General features: G+C 43.9%; 1 protein-coding gene across 1 annotated transcript in view; it reads left to right on the top strand.

Moving 5' to 3' along the window:
* Window positions 1–27,706, top strand: part of CCDC175 (coiled-coil domain containing 175) — a 414,158-nt gene that overhangs the window by 196,682 nt on the left and 189,770 nt on the right. The window contains exon 6 of the mRNA XM_078660614.1: window positions 11,878–12,000. Coding sequence (XP_078516740.1) covers window positions 11,878–12,000 — 123 coding nt within the window. The remainder of the gene's footprint in view (window positions 1–11,877; window positions 12,001–27,706) is intronic.

Raw genomic sequence — 27,706 nt, 5'->3', positions numbered from 1 at the left:
TTCAGTGGAGCAGGGATTTTCTCAGCAGACGCCACAGGATAGACTGCATATGGGACATGGACAACGCAGGTGGACTACCGCCAACAAACTGAAACGGTCGCAGCCAGAAAACTTCCTCAGCCTGCTGTCAATCTGCTCACGCCAGCTGTCTTCAACATCAAGGTAAGGGGTTTGAGAAAGCTTATACGTCAGAAATTCCACACGCTCCACACCTAAAACGGCTTCTCGAGAGACCCACTTCAATGTCTTCCGGCTCACTTCTCTCTCCGTAAGCACATAAAAAGTCAAGTTCATTCACCGCTCCATAACGAACTCAGTACAATAAATCTCGTTCTTTCAATGCCAAATCCCTTACTTCAAGGACCTTGTACGCTGCTGTGTGGAGAGAGCACACAAAGGGGAGATGACCACAACTGCCCCCTGCACAGTTCCGTCGCCAGTGTTGGAAGTTGAGAAGTACTGAAGAAACAGGACGCAGCTGGATATAGTACAACTCATTTATTGGCCATCCACTCTCCTCACTGGAGAACATTCCCAACATTCTACAACAAGCTTCACAGCGGGCAAACCCAACAGGGGTCAGGGAGCAGGGGTGGGCGGAACGAACCAACAGGTTGTAACAGTTATGCCATTAGCACAAAGCATGTGAGGAGATACGATGGCAGGCACTGCTGGAGCTTTAAAGAGGGCATTAAGCTGTCACCTATGAATGTGGTTGTGTTCCAAAAGTATTCTGCTACATGTGGAGATTAAAAGCAGCAGTCTGATGACAAAATTGTAGGTATGTGATGAAAAATAGCTCACAGCTGTGATGAAGCCACGCCCCCCCCCCAAAAAAATACATTCATAATATGCTGATAACTAGTGGTATTATTAATTACTGGTGTGTTTAGTGGTTTTGTGGAAAGTTGGTGATAACCTGGTGTATTTGAGTTTACTGCCTGCTATTTCCCATCCTTCTAACAGCAACATTTAGCTGGTGGTATATAGTGGCATTAACAGTGTAAGACTGTGGTGTAATGACTATTGTTGATTTAATACTGCAAGCTAAAAATTGTCCTTATCGTGATTGCCAGCCATCTACCAGCTTCTAAATGAGAACTAAAGAAGAATTACATACATGCTTTGCAAATTTTAGGCCTTACATTTGGAATTGTTCCTGTTGTCTCATTGTACTTAGTAAACCTTTTCTGGAAAGAATAACATTCACTAAACAGTACAATGTTTCACAGGTATAGGGTCACATGGGCTCCTAGTTACTTTTCGTTTTATATAACTCAGTTGAAGAAGTTAATAGGTTGTCTCTTTTTATACTGCTGGTTGGAAAATCCATACCCAAGCCTATTGCAGTCACATGAAGCGTTATATGAAGTTGTTATAAGAGATTACTTATTGGAGGTGCTAGTGGTCCCCATCAAAGTGGCTTTCCTCCTAGTTACTTTAATATTGTGTCAATTCTGGATGAATCATCACAAAGGTTAGATCATTGTATGTTTTTTTTCTCAAATTGTATTTTATATTCCCATTTTGTTTCATATTAGCATGTTCAATCGTCTACCAAAAGAATGCATGACAAACTATTCTAGTCGTGTTGTCTGGATTTTGTTCATAAAATCAAATTATGCCTGTTACCGTTTCTGTTCTTGTTATTTCTAATCATAAGACTATAACTTGTAGACATTTCATTTAACAAAACCCTTTCTTGTAGTGTGCCTTGACCCAACAGTTCCAACACAGAGAGACTTATTATAATTTGCCTTGGTTCTTAATCCTTATCACAATTTCATTTGAAAGCTTCTTTTTTTTGTCTACATGTATTTCACTACACTCTGCCCTAGGACCTTTTTCAAAACTGCTGCAGAGAGAAAACAAGAAACAAAACAGGACATGAAACTTAACTGTAGCCAAAAGCCATATCAACATTATCATACCAATTGCTATTTTATACTTCATTTGTACAATCCACGCTTGAGAAATGGTGTTAGAAGCATGCATAGCATGAGATTTTATTTATTTACTTTGTCTCTTTTACTCTTTTATTTTCCAGTGTTCTCTCTTTTTCCCTGTCTTCCTCTGTGGTCTCTAGTTTACCCTTTCCTTTTCTTAGGGTATCTCGTTCATCCTTTTTCTTTCTGTGGTCTTTGTTATGGCACATCTTTTTTTCTGCAGGTCCATGTGTTCCCTTTTTATTTGTGTAGCTATCTTTTACCACCTTTTTTCTTTGTGGTGCTCTCATTTTTACCATTGCTCTTTGTGAGAGTCTCTCTCTGGGAGTCTCTCTGTTACTCTTTCTTTTTCTGATGGTCTTTCTTTTACCATTTCTCTATGTAGTTACCTTTTCTGTGTGTGTGTCCCACCTATCTGTCTTTTGAGAGACACTTTTGCGGTTTCGAAATCAATGGTCTTTTGAATTTGTATATGTCCCTACTTCTTTAACTTTCATCCTTGCACTGCGTTTTGCTTGCTGTGAATCATTGTTTTACCTTTCTTCAAGTCTTTCTTTTACCCTTTTGCAGTCAGTCTCTTTTATTTTCCCTTTATTTGGTCATTTATTTACACTTTCTTTCCATGAGTCTGTGGGTTCCTCTTCTGCCTTCTCTTTTTATGTTGAGAATCTATTTCAAACTCGATCCATCTCCTGGGCTATATTTAAAATTTCTTTTTCAACAAGACACTCTTTCATCCTCTCTTCCTGTGGGTCTGTCTTACTATTTTTCTTTCATCTGATCAGTCTTCTAGTCATATTTATTTTTTGTCACTTTTTCCCTCCTCCAGGTTTATTTTACAGTATCTCTTTCTGTGATCTCTAATTGTCATCTTGCTTTTTTCCCTTTTTATAAGACTCAGTCCCACTTTCTTTTTCCTTGAACCATCTTCCACCCCTTCTTTCACTCCGTATCTCTGTAATAAATTATGTTGATTCTATGAACTGTTGATATTTCTTTCTTTCTAAGGGTCTTTGCACACACTCTCTTACAGACACACCCACTCGCATCTTTCACTCTCATATGGGTTTTCTTTGGTCTAGGATGCTTTGAGAAGCTGTTTACCCTCTGCTGACCAGTCTGCGTGGGAAGGATATGCCCAGACGTGGGTCCCATGCTTTGCACCACTGGATCCAAGCTAGCCTGACTAATGAGAGGTGATGCTCGGAAACCGGTCCCAGGATGCTCATACCAAGAGAATTGCTTGGGGCAACAGCTGAGTGCCCTACAACCCCGGTCCTACACACTCAAATGCCTGACCTTAAGATGGCTGTACTGGCCTGCCCTCTGGAAGCATTGCTTTCGAGTGCAAATCAACCCTACACTAAGTCTAAGGCCTCCCAGTAACTCCGGGATGGGTGCTACCAATTTGATCTACGACGATGCCCCCCGATTGAAACCTTGAGCATTGTACACACCATGGAGCCTAATCAACAGGGCCCATGCCCGGTGGAACTTTGATGGAACTTTTGATGGACTTTTGACAATATCCCCTGGGCTGATACCAAAACTGTACTTACCTTGGGGCACCAGCAACCCTGGCTGATGCCCGGTGGAGCAGTCATATGCAGCTATAGAGGAGTCTGGCCCTGGTTTCACCCCCTCGGCTGTCACCTACCCAGCCGGTCACCTGCCATTGTTTTCCTCATCCCCCCGTTGCGTTTCCTTCCCTCCCCCTGCTCCTCCCTCGGTGATTCTTTGATTTAACTGATGTAACTATGTAACGTGTAACTCGCTAATCCTCTTGTAAAGCGCTCTGATACCTCCGGGTCTAGCTAGCGTTATATAAAACTTTTCAAATAAATAAACAAATTAGATACTGCTGGACCCTTTATACGTTACAGTACTAATAGTACTTTCTGTTAATTTAATGCTCTAGTCTTGTAAAATCTTGAATTGGTGAAGATGCAATTTTAAGCCTAGTTCATGTAAAAAGTTTGCATTATCACAATGTATATTTGACTTATTTTTCCATATTTCATACATGTTTTTCAAATATTTTTCACTGTATATCATCGAGTTGAATGTGGATTGTCCTTTCTTTTATCACACCAAGGGGGAGATTTACTAAACTTTTGCGCTGTGTTTGCGTCACAAAAGTGACGTAAAACGACACAAAATCTTTTTTTGTAATTTACTTTCCAGCACTAAACTTGTTTAGCGCTGGAAATAGCGTAAAAGTAATGTGAAGCAGCGCTTTGCGCTGCTTCGCGTTACTTTGCGCCATGGGGGTGTACCAAGGGTGGAGCATGGGCGATCCCATGCAACCACTAACGGTTTCTCACGCTTAACTCAATTTACTAAAACAGTAGATTGGGTTTGGCGCGAGAAAACTGCACCCTTTTCAACTAGGCGCAAGGAAGGAGAAATGCTTTCATTTCTCCTTCCTTTTCCGACTTTGCATGCGTGCTGCACTGTGCAGCACGCCTACAAAGTTGGAAAATCTTTCCCTTATGTCGAGCATAGTATTTTGTACTGGAAGGCTACCCTTGCTCTCCAAAACTTATGCTGGATTCATGCACACACCCTAGCGCTGCAGCGCTAAGGTGTGTGCATGGCGCACGGCAGTTGTAATCCGCGCATGGGAAAGGGGAGGAGATATCCATATTGATGAAAATATGGTGCTCTGCTGCTCCCGTCATGTCACGCAACACTGTGGAGTGGAAAAACGATGGATTTGGGCCCAGATCTTTGGACTGGGGTGAATGTGTGACATTGATCCACATTCTGTCCATCATTGTTGTGTTTGCATGTCACGCAACACAGCGCAGCCTCGCAGGGGACTGTGATGCGTTGCGTGACTTTGTTGATAATCAAAAACTGAAAGTTTAAAAACTTTTGTGTTCATTCATTACTACAACAAATTTGAGGTCATGATTATTGAGTAAAATGTACCTCATGCATAAGTAAAGATGTGTTTAAATCTCACAAACGCCTGATTTTGTTTTGTTTATACAATTGTCTAAGGCACAAGGGGTTGTAAGTAAGGGCCAAACCCCCCAATTCACACTGACTTTTATTTATTTATTTGAAAAGTTTTATATAGCGCTGGCTAGACCCGGAGGTATCAGAGTGCTTTATAAGAGGATCAGCGAAAAAGTTGACATTTTCTTGCTTTAGCCATTTCGTGCCTGCTGTCTGTCTCTGGCCACATGACTGAGTTTAGTTAACAGATGGGCTTTGTGTGTTCCTCCTAGACAGCCACACACAATGGGAGCCTAGGTGTGACTGGATGGGCCATCACTGGTGGGGTGAGAGGGAACCCTTGGGTCCAGCCTCACTTACACCTGAATTGACTGTGTCCTGCCTCCACACAAAGGGCTTACCAACTCTACACCGTGCCAGCTTGGAGCCAGGGCAGGGGAGACAGGGAATTCCATGAACTTCAAAGCTTCACCCACCTTCCAGAACCAGGGCACCAGTGAATAAAAGAAGCACCTCAGACACCACCTCTTCAGCACACTTGTAGGCTGGACTGTTACTCTGAAGGAGCTTCTGCCTTGCTATGCTTACCTGCTGCCTGCTGCTCTCTTGCCTGGGGAAGTACAACTGGGCCTGCAACCCATCTTGAATCCAGGACTCCTGAGTGTCTCAAAGAGCTAGTTTGCTGGCTTCCTGATCTGAGCCTCGGGGACATAACAGCTCCCCACAGCTCCTGGACCCTTCTTCAATGAGTTCCTGACTCACACGAAGTGCCTCTCACAATGTATATTTGGTGTGGCTGAGCTGGCTCCAAATCCATACTTTTGGATTCTTTTCAACCACAAATGGACCCGTTTGCACCTGAACCGCGCCGCTTGCACTGAAAATCAGTACTAGCTGCCTCAAGCCTGTCTCTTCCCACAGCAAGCACTATTCGCCCTCGTGGACGGCCACTGTGAAGCTCCAGCAAGCCTGTTTGCGAAGCCTGGCCTGCTCTTTGCGCCCCACTGACCGCCAGTGACACTCTTTTTTTGTAAACAAATTCTATTGCCTTTTACATGTTGTACAGCATAACCCTTTCCAGGGTGTCAATGTGCAATAGAAAAGAAAAAAGAAACACAACTGAGCAACTGCATTTGTCGTTACCCTTATTTTGTCCCATTCGCAAATGTTTGGTTATAACAGTCACATTGCTATCTAATATCAGTACAGCACATATACAAGAAATTCCCCCCTCCCCTCTCCCCCAACAATAACTAAACCTCCCCCTCCTCCTTCCTCCCTGCACTGCTGTCTCCCCTCGACTACTATTTAGCTCAGTTAGTAGACTCTCTTGCGCTCGAGGTGTGGGTAATGGTGCTGTGCCGGGATCTTCCATCTCAACCCCCTTCCTCTCCTGTGTGTGTGTCAATGCCGTGGAACCCTCCCAGTCCTCTGACTCTACTGAGTTGTTCTGTCCTAATCTGGTCCCTGTGGGTTCTCTAGATGTGGGGGTCTCTCTGGGGTGGATAGGCAGACAAAATATCGAGTTTTAAATATCGACATACAATAATGTTTAAATATCGAAGGGACATAATATAGAAGGTAAGTTATACCAATATGTTTAATATCGATGTTAGTAATATCTATGTTACTAATATCGATGTTACTAATATCGATGTTAGTAATATCGATGTTACTAATATCGATTTTGTTATGATTTTTATGTATATTATTATGTATTTAATTTGTATTTATGTAATTTAAATAATTTAAGGAAATTTTGTATTTTAGTACTGTAGCGGGTTCTGGGTTTATAGGGGACTAGGGTGAGAAGTAATTTAATTATAATAAATTAGTTAATTATTAATTATTAGGAATTATAAATTAATTGTAATTAATTGGTAATTAATTTTTATTAATTGGTAATTAACTTTAATTAATTGATTAATTGATAATCATGTTCTGTAGCGGGTTATGGGTTTATAGGGGAATAGGGTGGGAAGTAATTTAAATGTAATTAAGTAATAATTTATTTTAATTCATTGTTTTGTTAATTATATTAGTGTTAATTATTAATTTGTAATTTATTATTATTAATTGGTATTTATTATTCATTTATTTTTACTTAATTATTTATTGCTAATCATGTTTTTAATAATTATGTATTGGTATTTGTAAATAGTTTATATTTATTTAAAAATTAATTTTTTTATTATTTTAAATTATTCATTTATTTTTAAGTATGTTATTTTTACCTTCTACGCTATCCAATACTTTTCCTACTGTTGCACTCTCTGGATTGGGAATAGTAATTTTTACCTCTACGCTATCCAACACTTTCCCTACTGTTGCACTCTCTGGAGTTGGAATAGTAATTTTTACCCCTACGCTAGCCAACACTTTCCCTACTGTTGCAGTCTCTGGAGTGAGAATAGTAATTTTTACCCCTACGCTATCCAATACTTTCCCTACTGTTGCACTCTCTGGAGTGGGAATAGTAATTTTTACCCCTACGCTATCCAACACTTTCCCTACTGTTGCACTCTCTAGAGTGGGAATAGTAATTTTTACCCCTACGCTATCCAACATTTACTTACATTTTTTAATTTGTTTTACATTTTTATTAATTTTTATTTGTATTAATATTTCTATGTATATATATGTATACATTTATTTGTAATTTATAATATTTTTATTTATTTATGTTATTAAAATTATTTTTAAAAGTTAGTATCAAGGAAGTATATACTATGTGATATATTTATATTATTACATTTAAAAAAAGTATGTATTATTTATTAATTTTAAATAGTATAACATATTTTTAACTATATTTATTACATTTATAAGTATTATTTTATTTATATTAATTTTTTTTAATAAAAACGATATTTTTTTAATAACGATATTTTTGACATCGATATTTTTTTCCTATATTTTTGTACTTACCTTGTTAGAGATAGCATATCGATATTTTTGTAATCTATATTTTGTCAGAGATTCCTGGAGTGAAAGCCTCCGATTCCCTGCCATCCCTTGTTAAGTCCGCCATCAGCCCCTCCCATGCCTGGGCTTGTTCCGGCTTGCCCACTCCACGCTGTGCATTCCTAAGTAGGACCCTGGCCTCACAACCCGCCCATTTCACCAGCTCTTGTTTCCATCTGTGCACGTTGAGGTCCTCTGGTTTCTTCCAGCAGCTGGTAACTTCTCGTTTCGCCAGGATAAATGCCAGGTCCTGGAACCTAGCTGTGGTTTTAGTTTTGGCAGTGTGTGGAAACAAATGGAGCGGTACGTGGGCAGGTGTGCCGGGGACCACCCTCTCCATCACCCTCGCTGTCACCTGTGTCACTTCCTGCCAGTACTGCGTTAAGCAGGCACAGCTCCACACCACATGCACAAAAGTTGCCCTCTGCTCATGACACCTCGGGCATCGAGCGTCTGCACCATCAAAGTAGCGGTTAATACGTTCTGGAGTTAGATAAGCTTGATGGATATATAAAAACTTATTAGGCTAAACCAGGCGTTTCGAGATACTTTGGCAGTTCGTTCTAAGATATTGTCCCAGTCCTTGTCGTCTAGTGGCCTGTCAATGTCGTCCCCCCATTTGTGTCTTAGTCTGTCCAACGGTTGTATGGAGTCTCGCCCTATGGCTCTATAGAGGCAAGCCACAGCTTGATGGTTCCACCAGCCAAGCTTATGTATTTGCATGTGATGTGTTGCGGCGGTTCTGTCGTCCCCGCTCCCCAATGTCATCTCATCGCTCCTGTGACTGCCCTGTATAGTAGAAAATGCCCCTGTGGTATGTCCCAGTCAGCGCTGACGTCCTCAAAGGAGAGAAGCTCCCCGACTCGGAAAAGATCCCCAACCTTTGTCACTCCTGCTTCAACCCAATCATCCAGGCCCCGCCACTGTCCTCCATGGGGAAGGGCTTCCAACAGCGGCAGCGCCATTCCTGGAGAATATGGGTGCCTTGTTCTGGTTTTCTGCAGGCATCTGCCCCGGCAATGGTTTATCACTCTATGTTCATTGCTGCAGATCTGTTGAGGCCTGACCGTCCTTAGCAGGGTTCGGAACACAGCAGTCCTGTCCGGAGCGAAAGAAGGCACGTCCCTGTCCAGTTTCCTGCTTCTCGCCACCCACTGTGTGAACCTCTGCAGTTGTCCTGCTAAGTAGTAGGCCTCCATGTCAGGCATTGCCATGCCTCCCCCCAATCTGGGCTGCTTTAACGTATTAAGGGCTACCCGTCTGCGTCCTGCCCCCATTATGAAGGCCGACCAGCAGGAGTCCAGCTCTCGGAGCCAGGCCACTGATATCCAAATCGGGAGTGTTACAAAGAAGTAAAGCATTAGAGGAAGCGCCATCATTTTAAGTAGAGAGATGCGACCCATCACCGAGATGGGAAGTCTCCCCCAGAAAGCCATAGTGTCTTTAAGCGAGAGGAGCGCCCTCCCTAGATTGCCTTCCTTAACATCCTCCATAGAGTGGAATATGTGGACTCCCAAATAGCGGAAGCAGCGTGGTTCCCACCTCAGGTTCCCCAAGTTCAGGGGGGCCTCCCATCCCTCACCAAGGGGAATAGTTTGGACTTCAGCCAGTTCACTCCTAGCCCCGACAAGGAGCCAAAGCGCTCCATCATAGCCTTTGCTCCCGGCAGATCTTCCTCTGCATCGTGTAAGAATAGAAGGAGGTCATCCTCATACAGCGCTATTTGGTGCTGTAGTTCCCCCACCGGAATTCCCCGATACGCCCCTCCAGATCTCGCTATGCAGGCTAATGACTCCACTTCCAAGGCAAACAGTAGTGGGGAGAGTTGACAACCCTAGCGCGTCCCCCTCTCCACCTGATACTGTTCCGAAATTGTGCGTCTAGTGCGGACCCTCGCCACCGGGTCAGTATATAGTAGCTGCACCCAGCGTGTAAATCCCAGCCCTATGCCATTTTGTTTAGTACTGCATACAAGGACCCCCATTCAAGGCTATCAAATGCCTTTTCCATGTCAATGGCGAACACTGCCCCTCTCTGCTCCGCCGTCGTCCCTAGTTCGATAATGGACAGTAGTCGATGGATATTTAGGGTTGTAGTCCGGTGAGGGATAAAGCCTGCCTGGTCCTGATGCACCAGAGATATCATGTAGGGGAGTAGGCGCGTTGCCAGTATTTTACTTAGGATTTTAAAGTCGAGGTTGAGCATCGACAATGGCCTGTATGCTTCACACTCCAAAGGTGATTGTCCGGCTTCAACAGCGTTATTACCACCACTTCCCGAGTTGTACCCGGCAAGTGGCCCTTCTCTTTTGCCTCTGCGTACATCTCGACAAACCTGGGGGTCAGTTCATCTGCGTATGCCACATAGAACTCCTTGGGGAGCCCGTCCGTGCCTGGTGTTTTCCCTCTCGCCAGTGCCTTAATAACTACCCGAATTTCACGTTCAGAGATTTTGGCTCCTAGGAGTTCTGCGTCTTCGTCTGTCAGGGCTTGTATCGGGTGGTCTGCCAGGTATTCCTCTATGTCCCCCTCCCCGTTGGGCCCAGCGCTCCTATAAAGTCTCTCGTTGTAACAGCGGAAACTGTCATTTATGTCGTCCTGCTGGTATATATGTCGCCCCTCCGGCCCTGTCAGTTCTAAGATTGTGTTCTCCCTGCGGGTGGGGTTAGCGAGCCACGCCAGCAGTGTACCCGCCTTGTCTCACTCCACGTGCGTTCTGTAGCCAAAGTATGCCCAGTAGCCAAAGCACCTCAATCTCTCCTCCTGTACGGCCACCTCCTCCTTTGCCTCGAGCAGTTCTTGACGGAGGTCTGGATTGGAAGGGCATCTGCTTTCCACCTCCCTCAGCGCTCGGTCTGCCTGTTCTACGTCAGTCAGTAGTGTATGTCGTACCCCTATGGATAATGCCATGCAGAGCCCCCTAATCACTGCCTTAAAGGTCTCCCATTCAGTCAACCTGGAGTCTGTGGAGTTTGCATTGTCTGTAAAGTATGTGGTGATTTGCTCTTTGATCTCTTGGTGGAACACCCGGTCTTCTAGTGCCTCCGGCCTGAGACGACCGCCATTGACACTCTTCTTCCTCCTGGAGACCTTCTTCCATGCGAGCAGGATACTTGGCACAAAACTTGAGATTGTAAACCTTTAGCTGGACAAATCTGGGACTGTATCTGTCCTGCACTCTTTCAAGGTCGGCTTGAACATTGGACTTAGACCTGGTCCAGTGTGACCAGAAATCCCTGGTTGCCACTCCATGCTTTTATGTGCTATTTTACAGTTAATTCTTTGAAAAAACAGAGCTCTGGGTCTACTAATTAGATTTTTGTCATTTTTGTCTTGCTATATTTATTACATTTTGCTTTATTATTCTAACCTGGTGTGGGATACTTTGTGTTTGGTGTTTTCACTGTTTTACTTTTTGAAGTGTTGCACACATACTTTACACATTGCCTCTAAGTTAAACCTGTCTGCTCTGTGACAAGCTACCAGGGGGTTGAGCACAGGTTAATTTGGAGTTTGCTTGTGCCTTACCCTGACTAGAAATGTGGTTGCTGCTTGACCAGGGCTCACACCCCAGTCAACCAATAACCCAAAAATGTGGCTACTTCCTTCTTAAATTACGCTTTTCTCACTTGTTGCACGCCTGTGTTATTGGTTTTCTACAGCGCTCAGTCCTCCTGATGGGCATGGTGTACGAGTTATAAGGCTACAAGTAAATATAAAGGACAACGATTCAACAACACTGTGTCTTTCTGATTGATATTTTCAGCTAATAAAAACTAGTTTTTGTGATTCACAAGAATATTCTGAGGCTTCCCAACAGTTTTGATGAGTCTTTCTTTCATTGCCCATGTCAGTAGGAGGCGTTTGTAAATGCTCCCATCATTATAGTATATGTAACTATGATATCCTGTTCATTATCGAAGGAAACTAAAGTGTGCTATAGTGGAATGCTCTTTAACATTTTCACAAGGCCCAGGCTTCAAAGGAATGTTATTTTTTTGCAGATCGCAAAGATGAACGCGAAGTTAGAAGTAAAGAAGAAACGAAACGTAGAAAAAGAGGAATGCCACGCAATGATAGTAGAAAAGCTCTCTGAAAAGGAGGAACAAGTCAGCAATGTAAAACAGGTAAGGACTGCTGTGTTACACTACTCAATTTATCAACATTTTATGGATGAAATTTGGAGTTGGCTTTGCTAAAATTCCAACGTCTCACCTGTGGGACACACACAAATGTCAACTGGCGAAAGCTTATCTCAATGTGTCATCTTATTCCTTTGATCAGAAAAAAAATTTCATTGTTTATTTGGTGCATTATATTTAATTTGATTATGAGGTGTTTTAGCCCTTGACAGTCTTTACTCATACCGTCAGGGTGGAGGAGGACATTACATACTCCACCCTGACGACAGAAGACGTCATATTCTGAGCTCTCTGCCAGTCCAGTGGTGACCTCTGTGCATTTACACCAGCTGCCACCATGGCAGCTCTAGAAGGTTGTAAAGGTTTGTTGCGGCAACTCTGTATTTTAAACAGCAGTTCACCAAACTTTTTTGTTTTTTTAGAAACAAACTCCCAAAGCAGAAGTGTGTTTCTAAGAAACAATATACTAATGGCCCCCACATCCTGAGAGTTTTCTCCCAGGAGGTGGGCGGTCATTTGTTTTTGTTTGTGACCATCCGTTTTTACCTGGCGACAGACAGAAAAAAAGGACATCAGACCATCTGCTCTAAATAGAAAACTGATGGGTTGCCTCATTCAAAATAAAGCAGGCGGTCCCAGGGGTTCGTGGTCAAGGTGCCGTGTACTCTTCTACCAAACTGTAAACGAGGCCCAGTGTGCTTAGGACAAAAGGCACAAAGAACTCTGCAATCTCCATTTTTCTAATTTTTCACAGATCAGTCTCTGCTTTTAAATTATGTTTCCTATCATTAGCCGACTCAAGTAATGGAGGGTGCCAATGGTGTACCCATTCTCACTGATGTATGCTCTTATTTAGAGTTTGACGAAAGGGCTATTCTGTAAAAATCTGACCGTGGTATTACAAGTGCCACAGGCTATAATGCACTTGCAGTACGGTGGCAGAGACATCTGCCACATTTGTGATGGAGTATACCGTCCGCCAAGCTCTAAATAAGGCCCTTAATCTGCTGCTCCAGGTGTGCCCCCGGCCTGGTATCCACTAACAAGGGCACTACAATAAATTCATACATTTTAGTGTTGAAATGCAAGGAATTCAGTTGCAAAAGGAGTCCTGACACAGCAAACCAGGTGACTGTAAATATGCAAATGAACTGATTGCATTCCAAATGTAAAATGCATTGTATTTAATTTTTGCTACCCTTGCCTGCACAGGGACGAGCAGAGGTCAGGGCACAGGTAAGACAGGCTGAGACATCATGTGCTGCACTACCTCTGGTTGCTGCACTATGTCCGCAGATCACAGATCACTTCTTAGACTTTGGCCCGTAGCTCACTTTACAAGTAAAGTAGCAGCCCTTGCCTACTCCCTGTTGTCTGGGCCAGGACCCACTGCTTATTGTTTGCCATTTATTTATTTATTTGAAAAGTTTTATATAGCGATGGCTAGACCCGGAGGTATCAGAGCGCTTTATAACTGGATCAGCGAGTTACAGGTTACATAGTTACATCAATTAAATCAAGGAATCATGGAGGGAGGAGGAGGGGGAGGAAACACAACGGGGAAACATGGAAAACAATGTTAGATGACCGGCTTGGTAGGTGACAGCCAAGGGGGTGAAACCAGGGCCAGACTCCTCTATAGCTGCATATGACAGCTCCACCGGGCATCGACCAAGGTTGGTCGTGCACCGAGGTAAGTACAAACCGTTTTGGTATTCACCCAGGGGGCATTTTCAAAGGTCCATTGAAAGTTCCATCAAAGCTCCACTGGGCGAGGGCCCTGTTGATCCGGCTCCGGCCCACAACTGCCCATTGAGTGCATTGTGAGATAGTCTGAGTGTTTTTTATGTGTGCATTGTCTAATGAGTGCCTGCTGCAGAACTTTAGGGCACCACCCTGTGTCATATGATATCAACTTCTGTCACACAGTCACCTGGTGCAGAACTGATTGCTCACAGTGTGAACACAGTGAGCTGGAAACTCTTGCATGAAGGTTTCCCGCTCGTTCTGTGGAGACTCTGCAGAGCTGAATTCAATCAGGGGTTTTACAATCTCCCCAGGACGCCTGCAGCATCCTCAGAAGCTTTTGTAATATGTTTTTGGGGGGAGAAAGTGAGGGTCTGCTGAGTCAGTTCTGGGCTCTGAGCCCCAACCCCTCTTTTCAGCCTCTACCCTCCTCAATGGTTGGCCAAGTATTAAGGGGATCAAAGCCCCATCTACACTCTGGACTCAATCCTCTTTAAAACACACATCTCCTCTCATGAGGTAAACCTTATTTCAAGTTAGCAGGTCTTCTGCCAATGTAGGGCAGCAGAGGTAAATCGAACTGGGTGCTTCCCGTTAATATTCATGAGGGAGGTTGGAATTTGCTACTCACTTTTATTGGAGGCCATCAAAGGGAAGGCGGCCTGCTGGCATCAACAGACCACAATGTCTGTGATTGCCTTTCAGCAAAGTAAACTTAAAAGAAACAGGGCTGGGTTTAAAATGAAAAGTTTACTTTTTTGTTTGTTTGAGAATTGGCAGTGGTCCCATGGACCGCTGCCCACTCCCAAACAAATATTGTTTTTTTACACTCACAAATGGGAAGGGGTTCCCAGGAGACCTCTTTCCTTTTGTGAATGGGTTACCACCCGAAATTGGGGGTCTGTAACTTTTCAATGGTTTAAGCTTGCTATTTTGTTCAAAAGCCATTGATAAATATAGATAGAAATAACTACATTTAACGGGTAGTGGATTGGTGCGCGGCACATGAAGAACCTCTCTTGTGCCGTGCACCAATCCACGCCCCCTTGCCACTTTCTCACAGTAGGCGGTTTGGCTTGGGCCCAGGCCGCCGCAATGTCTCGCTTGGCCACCGCCACCGCCGTGCCCAAAAAGCGTTTGTTGGCTCTGGAGCTATCTAAGCCATCAAAAACACCCAGAAGAAGGTGTATGGGATTGTGAGGGACCTGCCACCCCAGAAACCTGCGTAATTACTGTAAAGTATTAAATACTTACTTGTGACAGTGTTGCCTGGTTCTAAAAATAAAACAACAGTATATTTTTTATACAAAAGAGTTCTTGAGTGTGTGAATTCATTTGCTGACTGAGTGTGTACATCAAATGCTTAACAATGTCCTTTGATACTGCCTTACTGCTCGACCACTCTACCACAAATAGAGAGTCCGGTTCTATCTAACTTTAACTTTAACCTCTGTCTACCTCTGGGGTCACCTGGATTCTATACACACTATACCTCATTTTGGTGTAGTATATTTAGAGCCAGTTTCCTACAGTATCCCCTCGGCCACCAGCCGTATGCCGCGAAGGTCAGAAAGGCCAGCATGGAAAGCCTGTGGGAAATCGTCATCGTAATCCCTACAGCAGAAACGCCGCCCATAGGCGATTACGGTGCGGTTCCGACCAGCCAGAAGACTCCGAGAGCTGGTCGGAACCGTGTCGGTATGACCGACCAGTTCATGCTCCGACCGCCGACATCGTAATTTGGCTATCGGACCGCACACCAACTGTGTCAGTCAGAAAGCCTCTGACTGCAGTCGGAAAGCTGCCGACTAGCGGTTGGAGACTTTCCGACCGACATCGTAATTGGCCCCTTGATGGTCAGGGTTAGAGAAAATGTGAGATTCAGAAGGACAGGATAAGGTAAAAATGTCAATGACAGTCAATTTCAATTCAATTCAAATACTTTATTCGGTTTTTACAAACCGAAAAACCATAAAAGCAACATTACATCCATTAAAAATTTGATAAAACATTATTTTTAAAGATATAAATTATCCACAATCACAATGAATAGGAAATTCATACCTATAAAAATAAATAAACGAGTGTAGGATAAAACAATCACCCGTAAAATACATATACATTCTAGAGGGGAGACTAGTAAAATCACAAGTTTAGGGATCTAATGTTTCTCCATTTGATTTCTGATCTTCAGTGCGGATTTCCGATACCCAGTCACAAATAAAGTGCATTCTGGTTTTAACATTTGCAAGAAGCAAAGAGCTGGTCGGACCTGAGTAAAGTTCAGCTTTTTTAAAAGTGGCTTTAAAAAGAACCTCCGGGGAGCATCATAGAGGCGACAAAAAAACATAAAGTGCACCAAATCCTGAGGAGACGTACCGTCGCAGCCACAGGATGGTAGCACCTGGTCTCTATGGCTACCCTTCGGGACGGCAAGTAAAAAATGGAAATAATCCATCCGGAACCTGGTTAATAAAAACCGCTCGTGGGCCGACATGGGCCACATTAGGTATGGCTCCAATAATGGGGTGGTTTTAAGCATCACGAATTTGTTGACGCTGGGTTTAGCCAAATCTACCCCATCTCTGTTCAATTTTTTGAGTTGGATAAAGGTCTTTTTTACAAAGTCCACGTCTGCGGCAGTAATCGAATCAGGTTTTAAAAAAGGTCCAAACGCCCCAGCTCCAAAAAACAGCCTTTTAAGTATTTTAACCATGGGATGTTACGCATACAGTCCAGGCTCAGGGCTTCTTGTAGCTTCTTGTAAAAGCTGATGATTAAGATCTAAGTCTTTATTTAACCAGCACTTGAGCCAGTAAAGCAGGGGACGCATAGCTAAAATATCATTAATAAAGGGTAGCCCAGTTTCTTCGTGTACTACTAAGTTCAAGGTTCCTTTCGGTACTCCCAGGAGCTGTTTTAAAAAGTTATTCTCTGCTACCCGGATGCCTTCTGATGCTACATAGCCCCATAGCTCGCTGCCATAGCTGCCAATTGCAGTACTTTTCGCCTGATATATCTTCAACATTGAGGCAACTGGGCGCTTACCCATTTTTGCCACAAAGTTGAATATGGCAGCATTCGCTCTGGTAATTTCCCCATTTTTTTTCTGGACTAGGGCGCCCCAATTTAAACGGTCATCAAAAAGGACGCCTAAGTAGGAGAAGGTTGTCGCTAAGGGCACTTTTTAATGTTTCACCATAAAAGGGTACTGCCTCTTAGGGCGCTGCCCGACCTGCATTATATAAGATTTAGTGTTGTTTATGGCTAGATCGCGATCAGCCATAAAACCGCAGAAAGGTTTTGGTAGGGTTTGTAGTCCTCTTGCATTTCTCGCCAAGAGGACCGCGTCGTCCGCATAGAGCTGGACGGGCAAACTCCTACGCCTAACATTGGGGAAACTGGCCCCAGTTTCGACCAAAGTCTTATCCAATTCATTAATGTACAGAATAAAAAGAAACGGGGCTAAAATGCACCCCTGCCTTACTCCCCTTTCAACATTAAAGTTCCTTGAAACCCTGAGAACCTGGGAAAATCTTACGTTTGCTTTTGTATCCCTGAGCAGAACCCTCAGGAAGTTAACCAAAGGGGTCTCCACCCAATGGCGTTCATGCACTGCCATAATTTCCCCCGGTTGACTCAGTCAAAAGCGGAGGAAAGATCCATGAACGCCATGTAAATTGTGCCCTGCCGTGAAATGGTGTACTTCCCAAGGATCATGTACAGGTTAAGGCATTGTGCTATGGTGGAATGACCTGGGCGAAATCCATATTGGATATCAGAAATAATCCTGTTACGGTCTGCCCAGGCTGTCAATCTGTTCAGCACTACACCACCCACAACCTTAACTACGGAATCAATAAGGGAAATCGGTCTATAACAGGTGGTACTATTGCGATCTCTCTTCTTGAATACTGGGACAATAGTAGAGATGCCCCATGACTCTGGGCATCCAGATACTGCCGCTGCATTAAGCACGGCTGTAACAACCGGGGCCCAGAGAGATGGGCTTGATTTAAAAAGGTCTGGAGGCATACCGTCCGGGCCTGGTGCCTTATTGCACGTCAGCCCTGAGATGCCTTTCTCTACCTCTCTAAACGTAAATGGTACCAGGGTTTCGTATTGTCCACCCGCTTTGAGGGATGTCTGAAATATAGTACTCTTGAATATGGAACCGAAGTGTGACACCCATCTTCAGTGATGTTGGTGCCAATATCGTCCACCCCCTCCCTCTCAAACAGTGGTCTGTTGATTAATCCCCAGAATCTTGCGCTATTACCGAATGTACTTGGGTCTAGGAGCTCTCTCCAGGTTGCATCCTTTAATTCGGCTTTGCGTTTTGCTAAAGCCTTTTTATAATTAAGTCGAAGGGGCCAGATCCGCAAGTACTGTCTTGGCCTGGCTTTCAGCGCTACCTTTAACTCTCTTGCTGCTTTAGAGCAGGCTGGGTCAAACCATTTAGGATTCCTGAACGAGGAGCTTGATATAGGGACTGTTAATAGTGCCCCCACCTTTGAAACAATCCCCTCGAAAGCTTTAAGGACATTCGTGGGGAGGGAATCTGGTGACACACATGATGTTAATTCTGGGGCACATAGTCCATGTACATTATCATAGAATAGATCCGGATTCACCTGAGACCACTTAAGGCGACGTTTCTCATCCGTGAGGCGCAGCGCACCAGGTGTTACCGTCTTTGCCTGCGTTAACAGCAGACCACCACCCAAATTTACGCATACGGGATTATGGGCACTAAAAATACTTTCTAGAATTGCAAATCCCAAGAGGATAGTTTGGAAGCTAGCCGAGATCAAAACGTGATCTATAAAAGACCCACCATTGCGTCCTTTAAATGATGGAACAGACTGTGTGCTAGAATCAGCTGCAAAAGACATAGAAGAAATCAAATCAAATTCATCAAGTAAGTTATTAAGTGCATCGCCCTGGGCCGTGTGCTCGAAGTGCAGTCCCCGCATCCTGGCACAGCCCATTTCTCCCAAAGTAGTTGTCACAGGATCCCCACACGGGTGCACATTAAAATCACCTGCTATCATAAGACCATGGGCAACAAGGCCGCAATGCTGTCTAATAAAATTCCCCAGCTGGGCAATCTTACAGGCCCCAAAGGTGTTCACTGCATTATAAAAATTAATCTGGCATAGGCTCACATTTCCACGCTTTAAAGTAACACCGAGGAGATCAGAATAAATAAGAGGAAGAGCCTTAATCCTACAGTTCAGGGCTAATGCTATATAAATGACCAATCCACCCTTCGCTCTGCCACTAGTAGATGGGAATGCCGGAATAAAGAAGGCTTTATAACCCTCTAAAAATAAGATGTTGTCCACCATCCAGGTCTCTTGTAGGCAGATCATGGGGAATTGCCTGATGAACAGCACCCACCTTGGGTCCTGGAACTTCCCCGCTAGCCCTGCAATATTCCACAAGATGACATTGTAAGCTACTTGCTCAATGTGGATCCCCACTGGGGTGGTAAGTACAGCCTCTGTTACCTCGGGGTGTACCTGAGTCAACATCTGCATAAGGGGACCAGTACTTAGCTTAATGTTAAAAATTGTGGGGCTGGTCATTAGGAGAGATCTGTTTTCCACTACCATTTCGCCGGAGTTTTGTAAATCCTCTATAAATAAATTGGAACCAGGTAGTAAGCCTTGGGCATCTAAGCCAGACAAAGCCTCAAACCTGTTTGAAACCGGGATATAGGAAGCTATCTCCTTCTGGATACTTGATGGGGGCTTATAGAAGTAACCAAGTGGTAGGGCCCAAATAGAGGTGGCAGAGAGCGGGTACTGATCATGGGCATTGAGAATCATGTGGCATCTCCGGGGCTTCGGAAATGGACAACAACACAGTCCCCCCAATGTTCTTTTGCATCTGCCCCACCCATGCAACTCTACGCACCATCAAAATGTTATTACTCATGGCCACCCTGAAACGCTTATGCCTGGCTAGCCAATCAACAGTTTTATTTCTCAATTGGCTCCAAGGTTCCATTTGATTAGACTTAACCGGGGGACACCGGCTAGGACCACAACAAGGGGACAAGCCGCAGGCTGGAGATCCAGAATGTCTCCCTCTGGCTTGACAATCACATGATTTGTAATACTTGAACCACCTCTAACAAGGTCAGGACGAGCAGTTAAAGTCCTAAATGGGCCCTCCGGCATATCCGAGTTCTGAATACCTAAACTAGACACGGTTGCCTGCCCACCCACCCCTTGAAGTGCTGGGCTCTCTTGGGGGAAAGACCCACCTAGACCTGATGAAACATGAGGGACTTGTGGTCTTGCTGTAAGCAAATCTCCATTATGTTTATTTACCACCCCTTGGGCAATGTCCCTGTTTTGATCCTCCCTGTGTCCACTATTCCGCACCCCTGCTAGTGCCACATATTCCATGCCCCCCTTACAGGCCCAGCTACCTCTGTGCTGGCCCTCGCTTCAGCGTTTGTGGAGAGGGAGTTTAACTTATCTTCAATCGCCCCTAATTTGTTCCAAAAGGGGGTGAGGAGGGTGGTGATTAAAGTCTCCATGCGCTTCCATTATGCCTGATTATCTCCAGGTTCTCCCTGCTTGCTCGTTTTAGTATTAGTATTTAAGGGCAAGCCGGTATCAGATTTGGGGGACGACTTCCCTTTTCGGTTTTTAAGTTTATCTCTAGCTTTACCCCTCAATACTGCTCCACCCCTAGTACATTTTGCTGGTGGTTCCTCCCTCCTGGTTAGAGTCCAATCCCACTGTAGATACATTAGCCACCCCTTCGCTATCTTTGCCGGATATTTTGGATCTGGTAACTATCTCGCCTTGGGCTGGCTGCGGTGTACTAAGGGAGTGGATTTGGGCTTGAAATGTTACTAGGGCGGTAGGGTGATCTGAATTCGGCAAGTGGTTAGAGCACGCAGAGGCCCCTTCAGAGCTTGTTCTAGGGGGGTTGATACATTCCGTGGTTCTCAGTAGTGCCTCATCACCTGTCCCTAGCACAGAAGTAGAGTCCATACCAACCACACTAACCATTGCCAATGGGGTAGACTCTGTATTCAACTGGGACATGGATTGAGGGGCAACCACTGGGGATTTAGCCATACTAATAGCCCCCAGGGATGATCTTTTCTGTGCCACATAAGTCCCCAGAGACAATCTTTTTTCCGTGAGCTGTATTTCATGTTGGAGAAGTGATTCAGCCCTGTTTAAGAATGCGTCCAATGTGCCTACAACTCCCCCTCCGCTCTGCCCTGTATATTTAAGTTTAGTGGCCATTATTTTAAAAGTTCAATGTAATTGCTCTAGACAACAAAATCCAGAATAAAATAATACAAGACTAGTCCCCCACTTGTGCCTGCACGCGTATGCTAGGAATAGCCAAGCCTAACCACTTAAAATATAGTTCAATATTCAATGCAGAAGATAATGCCACTAACCAGGTCCTTAAAAGATGTGTGAAGTCCGATGAAAGGGGGATGGCCCAGCCCTGCCTCCTCCTGGCGGCGACTGGTGCAGATGGGCCCGCCCTTGGCTGGGGCAGCGCCCGCGCGGTGGGAGCCCTCCCCCGCTTAATGCGCCTCCAGGCGCACTCTCGCGCTATTGCGGCTTTACCGCCGTAAGGGCTGCTGGGCAGTGTAGTCCAGAAAGGTGCAGCAAGATGATGGCGGCGTCCGCGGCGTGGCCATGGTGCAGACGATCTTCGTGAAACCAGCTGTGACTTGCAATGAGAGGATACTGGCAGTGGTGGCGGCAGGTAGGGTCCAAAGAAAGAGCAAAACGGACTCTCATTGGACCTCGATTTCATGTGCCAATGCATGCAAACAAAATACATTTGTTTGATTGAATTAGCATAAGAAATCCAGAACTGAACACTTTGACAGTGCTTTTAGGCAGTCACTCCTGAGATCTGTGCATGCTCTACAGTCTCTGGTTTAAATTTCAAAGGCCTGACATTAACTTTCAAAACTTTACAAGCAATAACGTGCTTACTATTTAATTGTGTAAGAATATCTATTATTTCAACTTTTATAGCCATACCATTTTTTGTGTGTGTGTGTGTCTGTCTGTCTCTATCTTAAAAAGAAGTTTATTCGATCTTATTTCCATACCAGTATTTGTACTTTAAAATGTGCACTTTTATACTCAACATCATTACTGAGAAATATGAGAATTTTTAAACATCACCTGCTTTTAAATTCCTACTCACACTTATCATGTCCTTAATGTTTACATAATCTATAACTGCATTTGTGCACTTTAAGGGGCAGATGTATCATCCATTTTTTTGTCGCAAACGCTGCGATTCGCAAAAAAAGCAGCGTTTGCGCCAAAAAATCGGCAAATGCGATGTATGAAGAAAATCGCATCGCAAATTAAGGAATCGCAAAATTAGCGATTCCTTAATTTTGCGCAAGCATTTAAGGAATCGCAAAAAGCGATTCCTTAAATGCTATGTAAAAAGCAATCAAGTTTTGCGATTTCACATTAAGAAATCGCAAATTACCACCAACTTGTAGTTGGTGGTCAATTGCGATTTCTTTTAGAAATGCACTTTTTGGCATCTGTAAAGCTGCCATGTGGCGCTCATACATGCATGTATGTGCGCCATATGCGCACACATGTAATTTTCAGGGGTGCTGCAGGGTGTCCTTAAGACCCCCTTGCACCCTTGAAATTATTCTCAATTTGCGATTAGCAAATTGAGAATAACTTCCCATTCCTTCCTATGGAGCTCCTGGCCCATAGAAATGAATGGGAAAATATTCCTTAATTGCGATTCGCAATTTGCTAATCGCAATTAAGGAATATTAAGAAATTGCTAAAAAATTGCGATTTTTTACATACATCGCATTTTGCAATTCTCAAATAGCGATTCTCAAAAAATCGCTATTTGAGAATCGCAAACATGGATGTTGATACATCTGCCCCTATATGTTATGTTATGCATGGCAGGTCGTATTCAGACTCAACATCTATGAATTTTCATTAGAATGTATGTTTTGTTAATACTTATTCTGCCCCTAGAACATGTTTTTCATCATTTCATCATTTCCCTGTATTTATTCATGTATTTCGCAATGTTTCTATATTAAGGTAATTAGGTTTACCGGTGCACTTTGGTCCGATCACAAACTTCATTCATTCATAGGACTTTTTCCATGTCCATTGTTTCAGCTGACTCACTATCATGTGGTATGTGGGTCAGCTATATCTGTTACACTAGCCCGTCATGCGCTCATGTGATCAAGGCCACTGCGTTGGCCGAAGTGCGTCTGACCGCTGTTGCACCTTTTCAAAACTTGAAAAATAAATGAATTTCTGAATCAAGCAGAATCAGGGCATTTGAAGTTTGGCCGTATCTCGTTCGGTGCCGGAAAGCACCACAGAGTGATAATTGAAAAAAAGAATATATATATATATATATATATATATATTCACTGTAAAAAACCATAGGTTTCAGGCAGGTTATAGTTAGGAATTAGCATTTAAAAAACCTTAGAAAATTCACTGAAAAACCCATAGGTTTTAGGAATGTTATAGTTAACTGGACATTTCACTCATACAAAACCATTGAAATTCCTCTGTTATAGTTAGTTGTACTAACTGTAACTCTTGCGCCCGCAATCCACTGGTGATGATGTCACATATTACATCATTCATAACATGGTCAGTGACATCACTGATGACATCATCCAGTTAATGTGGTTCGGATCCATATTTAAATATGTATTATATATATTGCAATCTGCATTGAAGAATGAGTGGATGCATAAGTGTATAGAAGGACAATTTAGTAGCAGTGCGATTGACTATTTACTTGACTAATTTATAGTGTCTCACTAAATATATTGGATAGTGACTAAACTGTGTGAGTATCTGTATTACTTTCTCAATTTTTGTGTAAACTGCTGCACCAGTTAGTTACTAGCTACGTGAAAATCTATATTAGTTATTGGTTAATTAACTGATTATTTGTATGGTAGAGTTAATCTGTGTGTAGTTCGGTGGGGTGTTTGTGACTGCCCAAAGATGTGTTAATAGTTGATTCAATAGATATATGATGTTAAGACTACATTTTATAATACTTATTTGGGTGAGTGAATATGTATATGGATGTCCTGATGTGCAAATATATCTCTTAATGGTACATGTCCAAAAAACTAGAATAATAAAAGGCAGTGTATATGGCATATGTTGTATATAAATAAGTATACATAAGACTCAGTGATTGCATGAGTGACTGTATAGAAGTATGAGGTACTATCGATATCATTAAATAAAGTGGTGTTTGTATAAGTGTGTAGCTCAGTAAATATAAGTATAATCCATTGTTTGCATAAGTGAGCAGAATGGCTGCATCTGTAAATAAGATGTGTGCTGGTGAGTAATTTCAATATAGGTGTATAAGTATATTTCAAGGTGTTCTATTGATCATTGATCGCATGTATGAATGAATCTATAGATAATTGATTACATTTTTTTGTACATCTAAGAATGACTGAAGGGGATTTTAGATACTTGTATTAGTGTGTTAATGGGCTCAAATATGGTATTCAAATTCAAAAAGTCTTTATTTCGATAAAATGCCTGATTGTTGAGCACCTCCTGAGGCGGAAGCCGGGAGGCTGTTGCATGAGATTGTACATTTAGCACTGTGTAACTTTTAATCTCGTTTTTTAAAGTGTATTTGCAGCCAAAATCGGCGTTTTTACTTATTGCACAGTAATGGTAGCAAAATAGCTTGATTTGATAAGCATTAGTCGACTACCTGCTCCCCCTCCTTACAGCAGCCCAGGACCACTCCCAGCCGAGTATTGACGCTGTGGAGTCGGTCCCGAGCATTAAATTAGCGGCGGCCATCTTGGGTGTGGGGTAGGATCGAGTGCGCTCTAGTCGCGCTTAAAAGGGGTCCCAGAACACCTAGCAATTGATTGCCTGATTGTTGAGCACCTCCTGAGGCGGAAGCCGGGAGGCTGTTGCATGAGATTGTACATTTAGCACTGTGTAACTTTTAATCTCGTTTTTTAAAGTGTATTTGCAGCCAAAATCGGCGTTTTTACTTATTGCACAGTAATGGTAGCAAAATAGCTTGATTTGATAAGCATTAGTCGACTACCTGCTCCCCCTCCTTACAGCAGCCCAGGACCACTCCCAGCCGAGTATTGACGCTGTGGAGTCGGTCCCGAGCATTAAATTAGCGGCGGCCATCTTGGGTGTGGGGTAGGATCGAGTGCGCTCTAGTCGCGCTTAAAAGGGGTCCCAGAACACCTAGCAATTGATTGCCTGATTGTTGAGCACCTCCTGAGGCGGAAGCCGGGAGGCTGTTGCATGAGATTGTACATTTAGCACTGTGTAACTTTTAATCTCGTTTTTTAAAGTGTATTTGCAGCCAAAATCGGCGTTTTTACTTATTGCACAGTAATGGTAGCAAAATAGCTTGATTTGATAAGCATTAGTCGACTACCTGCTCCCCCTCCTTACAGCAGCCCAGGACCACTCCCAGCCGAGTATTGACGCTGTGGAGTCGGTCCCGAGCATTAAATTAGCGGCGGCCATCTTGGGTGTGGGGTAGGATCGAGTGCGCTCTAGTCGCGCTTAAAAGGGGTCCCAGAACACCTAGCAATTGATTGCCTGATTGTTGAGCACCTCCTGAGGCGGAAGCCGGGAGGCTGTTGCATGAGATTGTACATTTAGCACTGTGTAACTTTTAATCTCGTTTTTTAAAGTGTATTTGCAGCCAAAATCGGCGTTTTTACTTATTGCACAGTAATGGTAGCAAAATAGCTTGATTTGATAAGCATTAGTCGACTACCTGCTCCCCCTCCTTACAGCAGCCCAGGACCACTCCCAGCCGAGTATTGACGCTGTGGAGTCGGTCCCGAGCATTAAATTAGCGGCGGCCATCTTGGGTGTGGGGTAGGATCGAGTGCGCTCTAGTCGCGCTTAAAAGGGGTCCCAGAACACCTAGCAATTGATTGCCTGATTGTTGAGCACCTCCTGAGGCGGAAGCCGGGAGGCTGTTGCATGAGATTGTACATTTAGCACTGTGTAACTTTTAATCTCGTTTTTTAAATTGTATTTGCAGCCAAAATCGGCGTTTTTACTTATTGCACAGTAATGGTAGCAAAATAGCTTGATTTGATAAGCATTAGTCGACTACCTGCTCCCCCTCCTTACAGCAGCCCAGGACCACTCCCAGCCGAGTATTGACGCTGTGGAGTCGGTCCCGAGCATTAAATTAGCGGCGGCCATCTTGGGTGTGGGGTAGGATCGAGTGCGCTCTAGTTGCACATAAAAGGGGATGGTCATGCCTTCGCGCAGCGAACGCGCACAGCGGACGCGCCTGACCCGCGCCGGAGTCGCACCAGAGTCAGGCCCGTCTACGCCCGTCCACGTCCGGCCGGGTCCAGGGGCCATAATCCCTGGCCCAGGTCCTCAGTATTCCAGAGAAACCTTACTTGCACTAAATACTAACTCCAGTCTCTTATGCCCGCACATATTGAATACATTGAAACAGGAAAGATTGCTGAAATATATAGCTAAGCCACTTACTAACAAGACTAATTTGAAGAGGGAACTTGGTAAAGTAACCTCACAGAGCATTGCTCTACTTAATACACGTTCCCTCCAAAAACATAATCTGGAAGTGTTCTCTCTGCTCCAAGAAGACAACTTAGATGTCTTGGGGGTTACGGAAACCTGGTTAGAAGACTCGTCCATGCCCGACTTGGTAGCAGCACTACCCCCCAACTTCAGTGCCACTATTCACAACAGGAAAGATGGTAGAAAGGGGGGGGGAGTCGCCCTTCTATATAAAAAATATTTTAAATCCGAGATCATCTGTGCAGAAAGTCTGGAAGGTGCGGATATTCTGGGAGTCAAGCTCTGCTCCACCACCAACTGCTTGGTGATACTCCTCGTTTACCGCCCCCCAAGGACTTCCCCAGCTTTCATGGAACCTTTTCTGGGTCTGGTTCATGACCTACGAACTAGGTATGAGGGTCTCATGATTATGGGAGACTTCAACCTCCATTGGGAAGAATCCCCCAAAGACACTATGTCGAAACAGCTAGATGAAGCATTGACTTCGTTAGACCTAATCCAGAGGGTGACTGGTCCTACTCATGAGAAAGGTCATACTCTAGACCTGATCTGGACGTCAGTCCCGATGTTAGGCCCCATTACTATATCTCCCTGCATATGGTCGGATCATCACCTGCTGCAGGGTAGAATAGTATTTCCAGGACAAAGCGCACCGCACACCGCTGAGTGGCAGGTCGTGAGAAGGTGGAACACAATCAACACTGACACACTTATCTCCACTCTAGAGAGACTACCACCTCACCTTAATAGACAACCAGAGGATGACACTGAGACAGCCAGTCTCAAACTATCACGAAAACTGGAAAGTGTCACTGAGGTGGTGGCTCCTGCACGAAGGGTTAAAATTGGAGATAAGGAGAAAAGTGCACCATGGTTCAATGAGGCACTAAGGCAATTGAAACGCTCTCTGCGTCGGTCAGAGAGAGCCTGGCGCAAGGGGTATGATTCTGACAGTCAAACCTTATATGCCAAAGAGTTAAGTACATATAAACAAGCTATTAGGGCTAGGAAAGCTGAATTTTATGAAGACAGAATTGCAACCTCTCCTAATCCCCAGAAAGAAATCTTTACGGTTCTGTCTGAATTGAGGAAAAAGAAGGAACAGCCCCCCTCCTTCTCACAAGAAGACTGCCAAAAATTTCAGTCTTTCTTTACAACTAAGATTGTTGATCTTCTGTCCGAAATTAAGATGACCCCCAGATTGGACTGTCCCGATACTCCGACCAAAACGACCCAAACAGTCACCCAGACCCTTACCTCAATACCCTTACTCACTAAGGAAACTATTAGAACAGTGATGGGCCGAGTTAAATCAGGTTCACCGGCGGACCCGTGTCCCC

This window comes from Lissotriton helveticus, chromosome 9 (genome assembly GCF_964261635.1).
Source record: "Lissotriton helveticus chromosome 9, aLisHel1.1, whole genome shotgun sequence".
NCBI lineage: Eukaryota > Metazoa > Chordata > Amphibia > Caudata > Salamandridae > Lissotriton > Lissotriton helveticus.
Note: the sequence above shows the minus strand (reverse complement) of the source record. Positions and strands in the feature narration are given on the sequence as shown.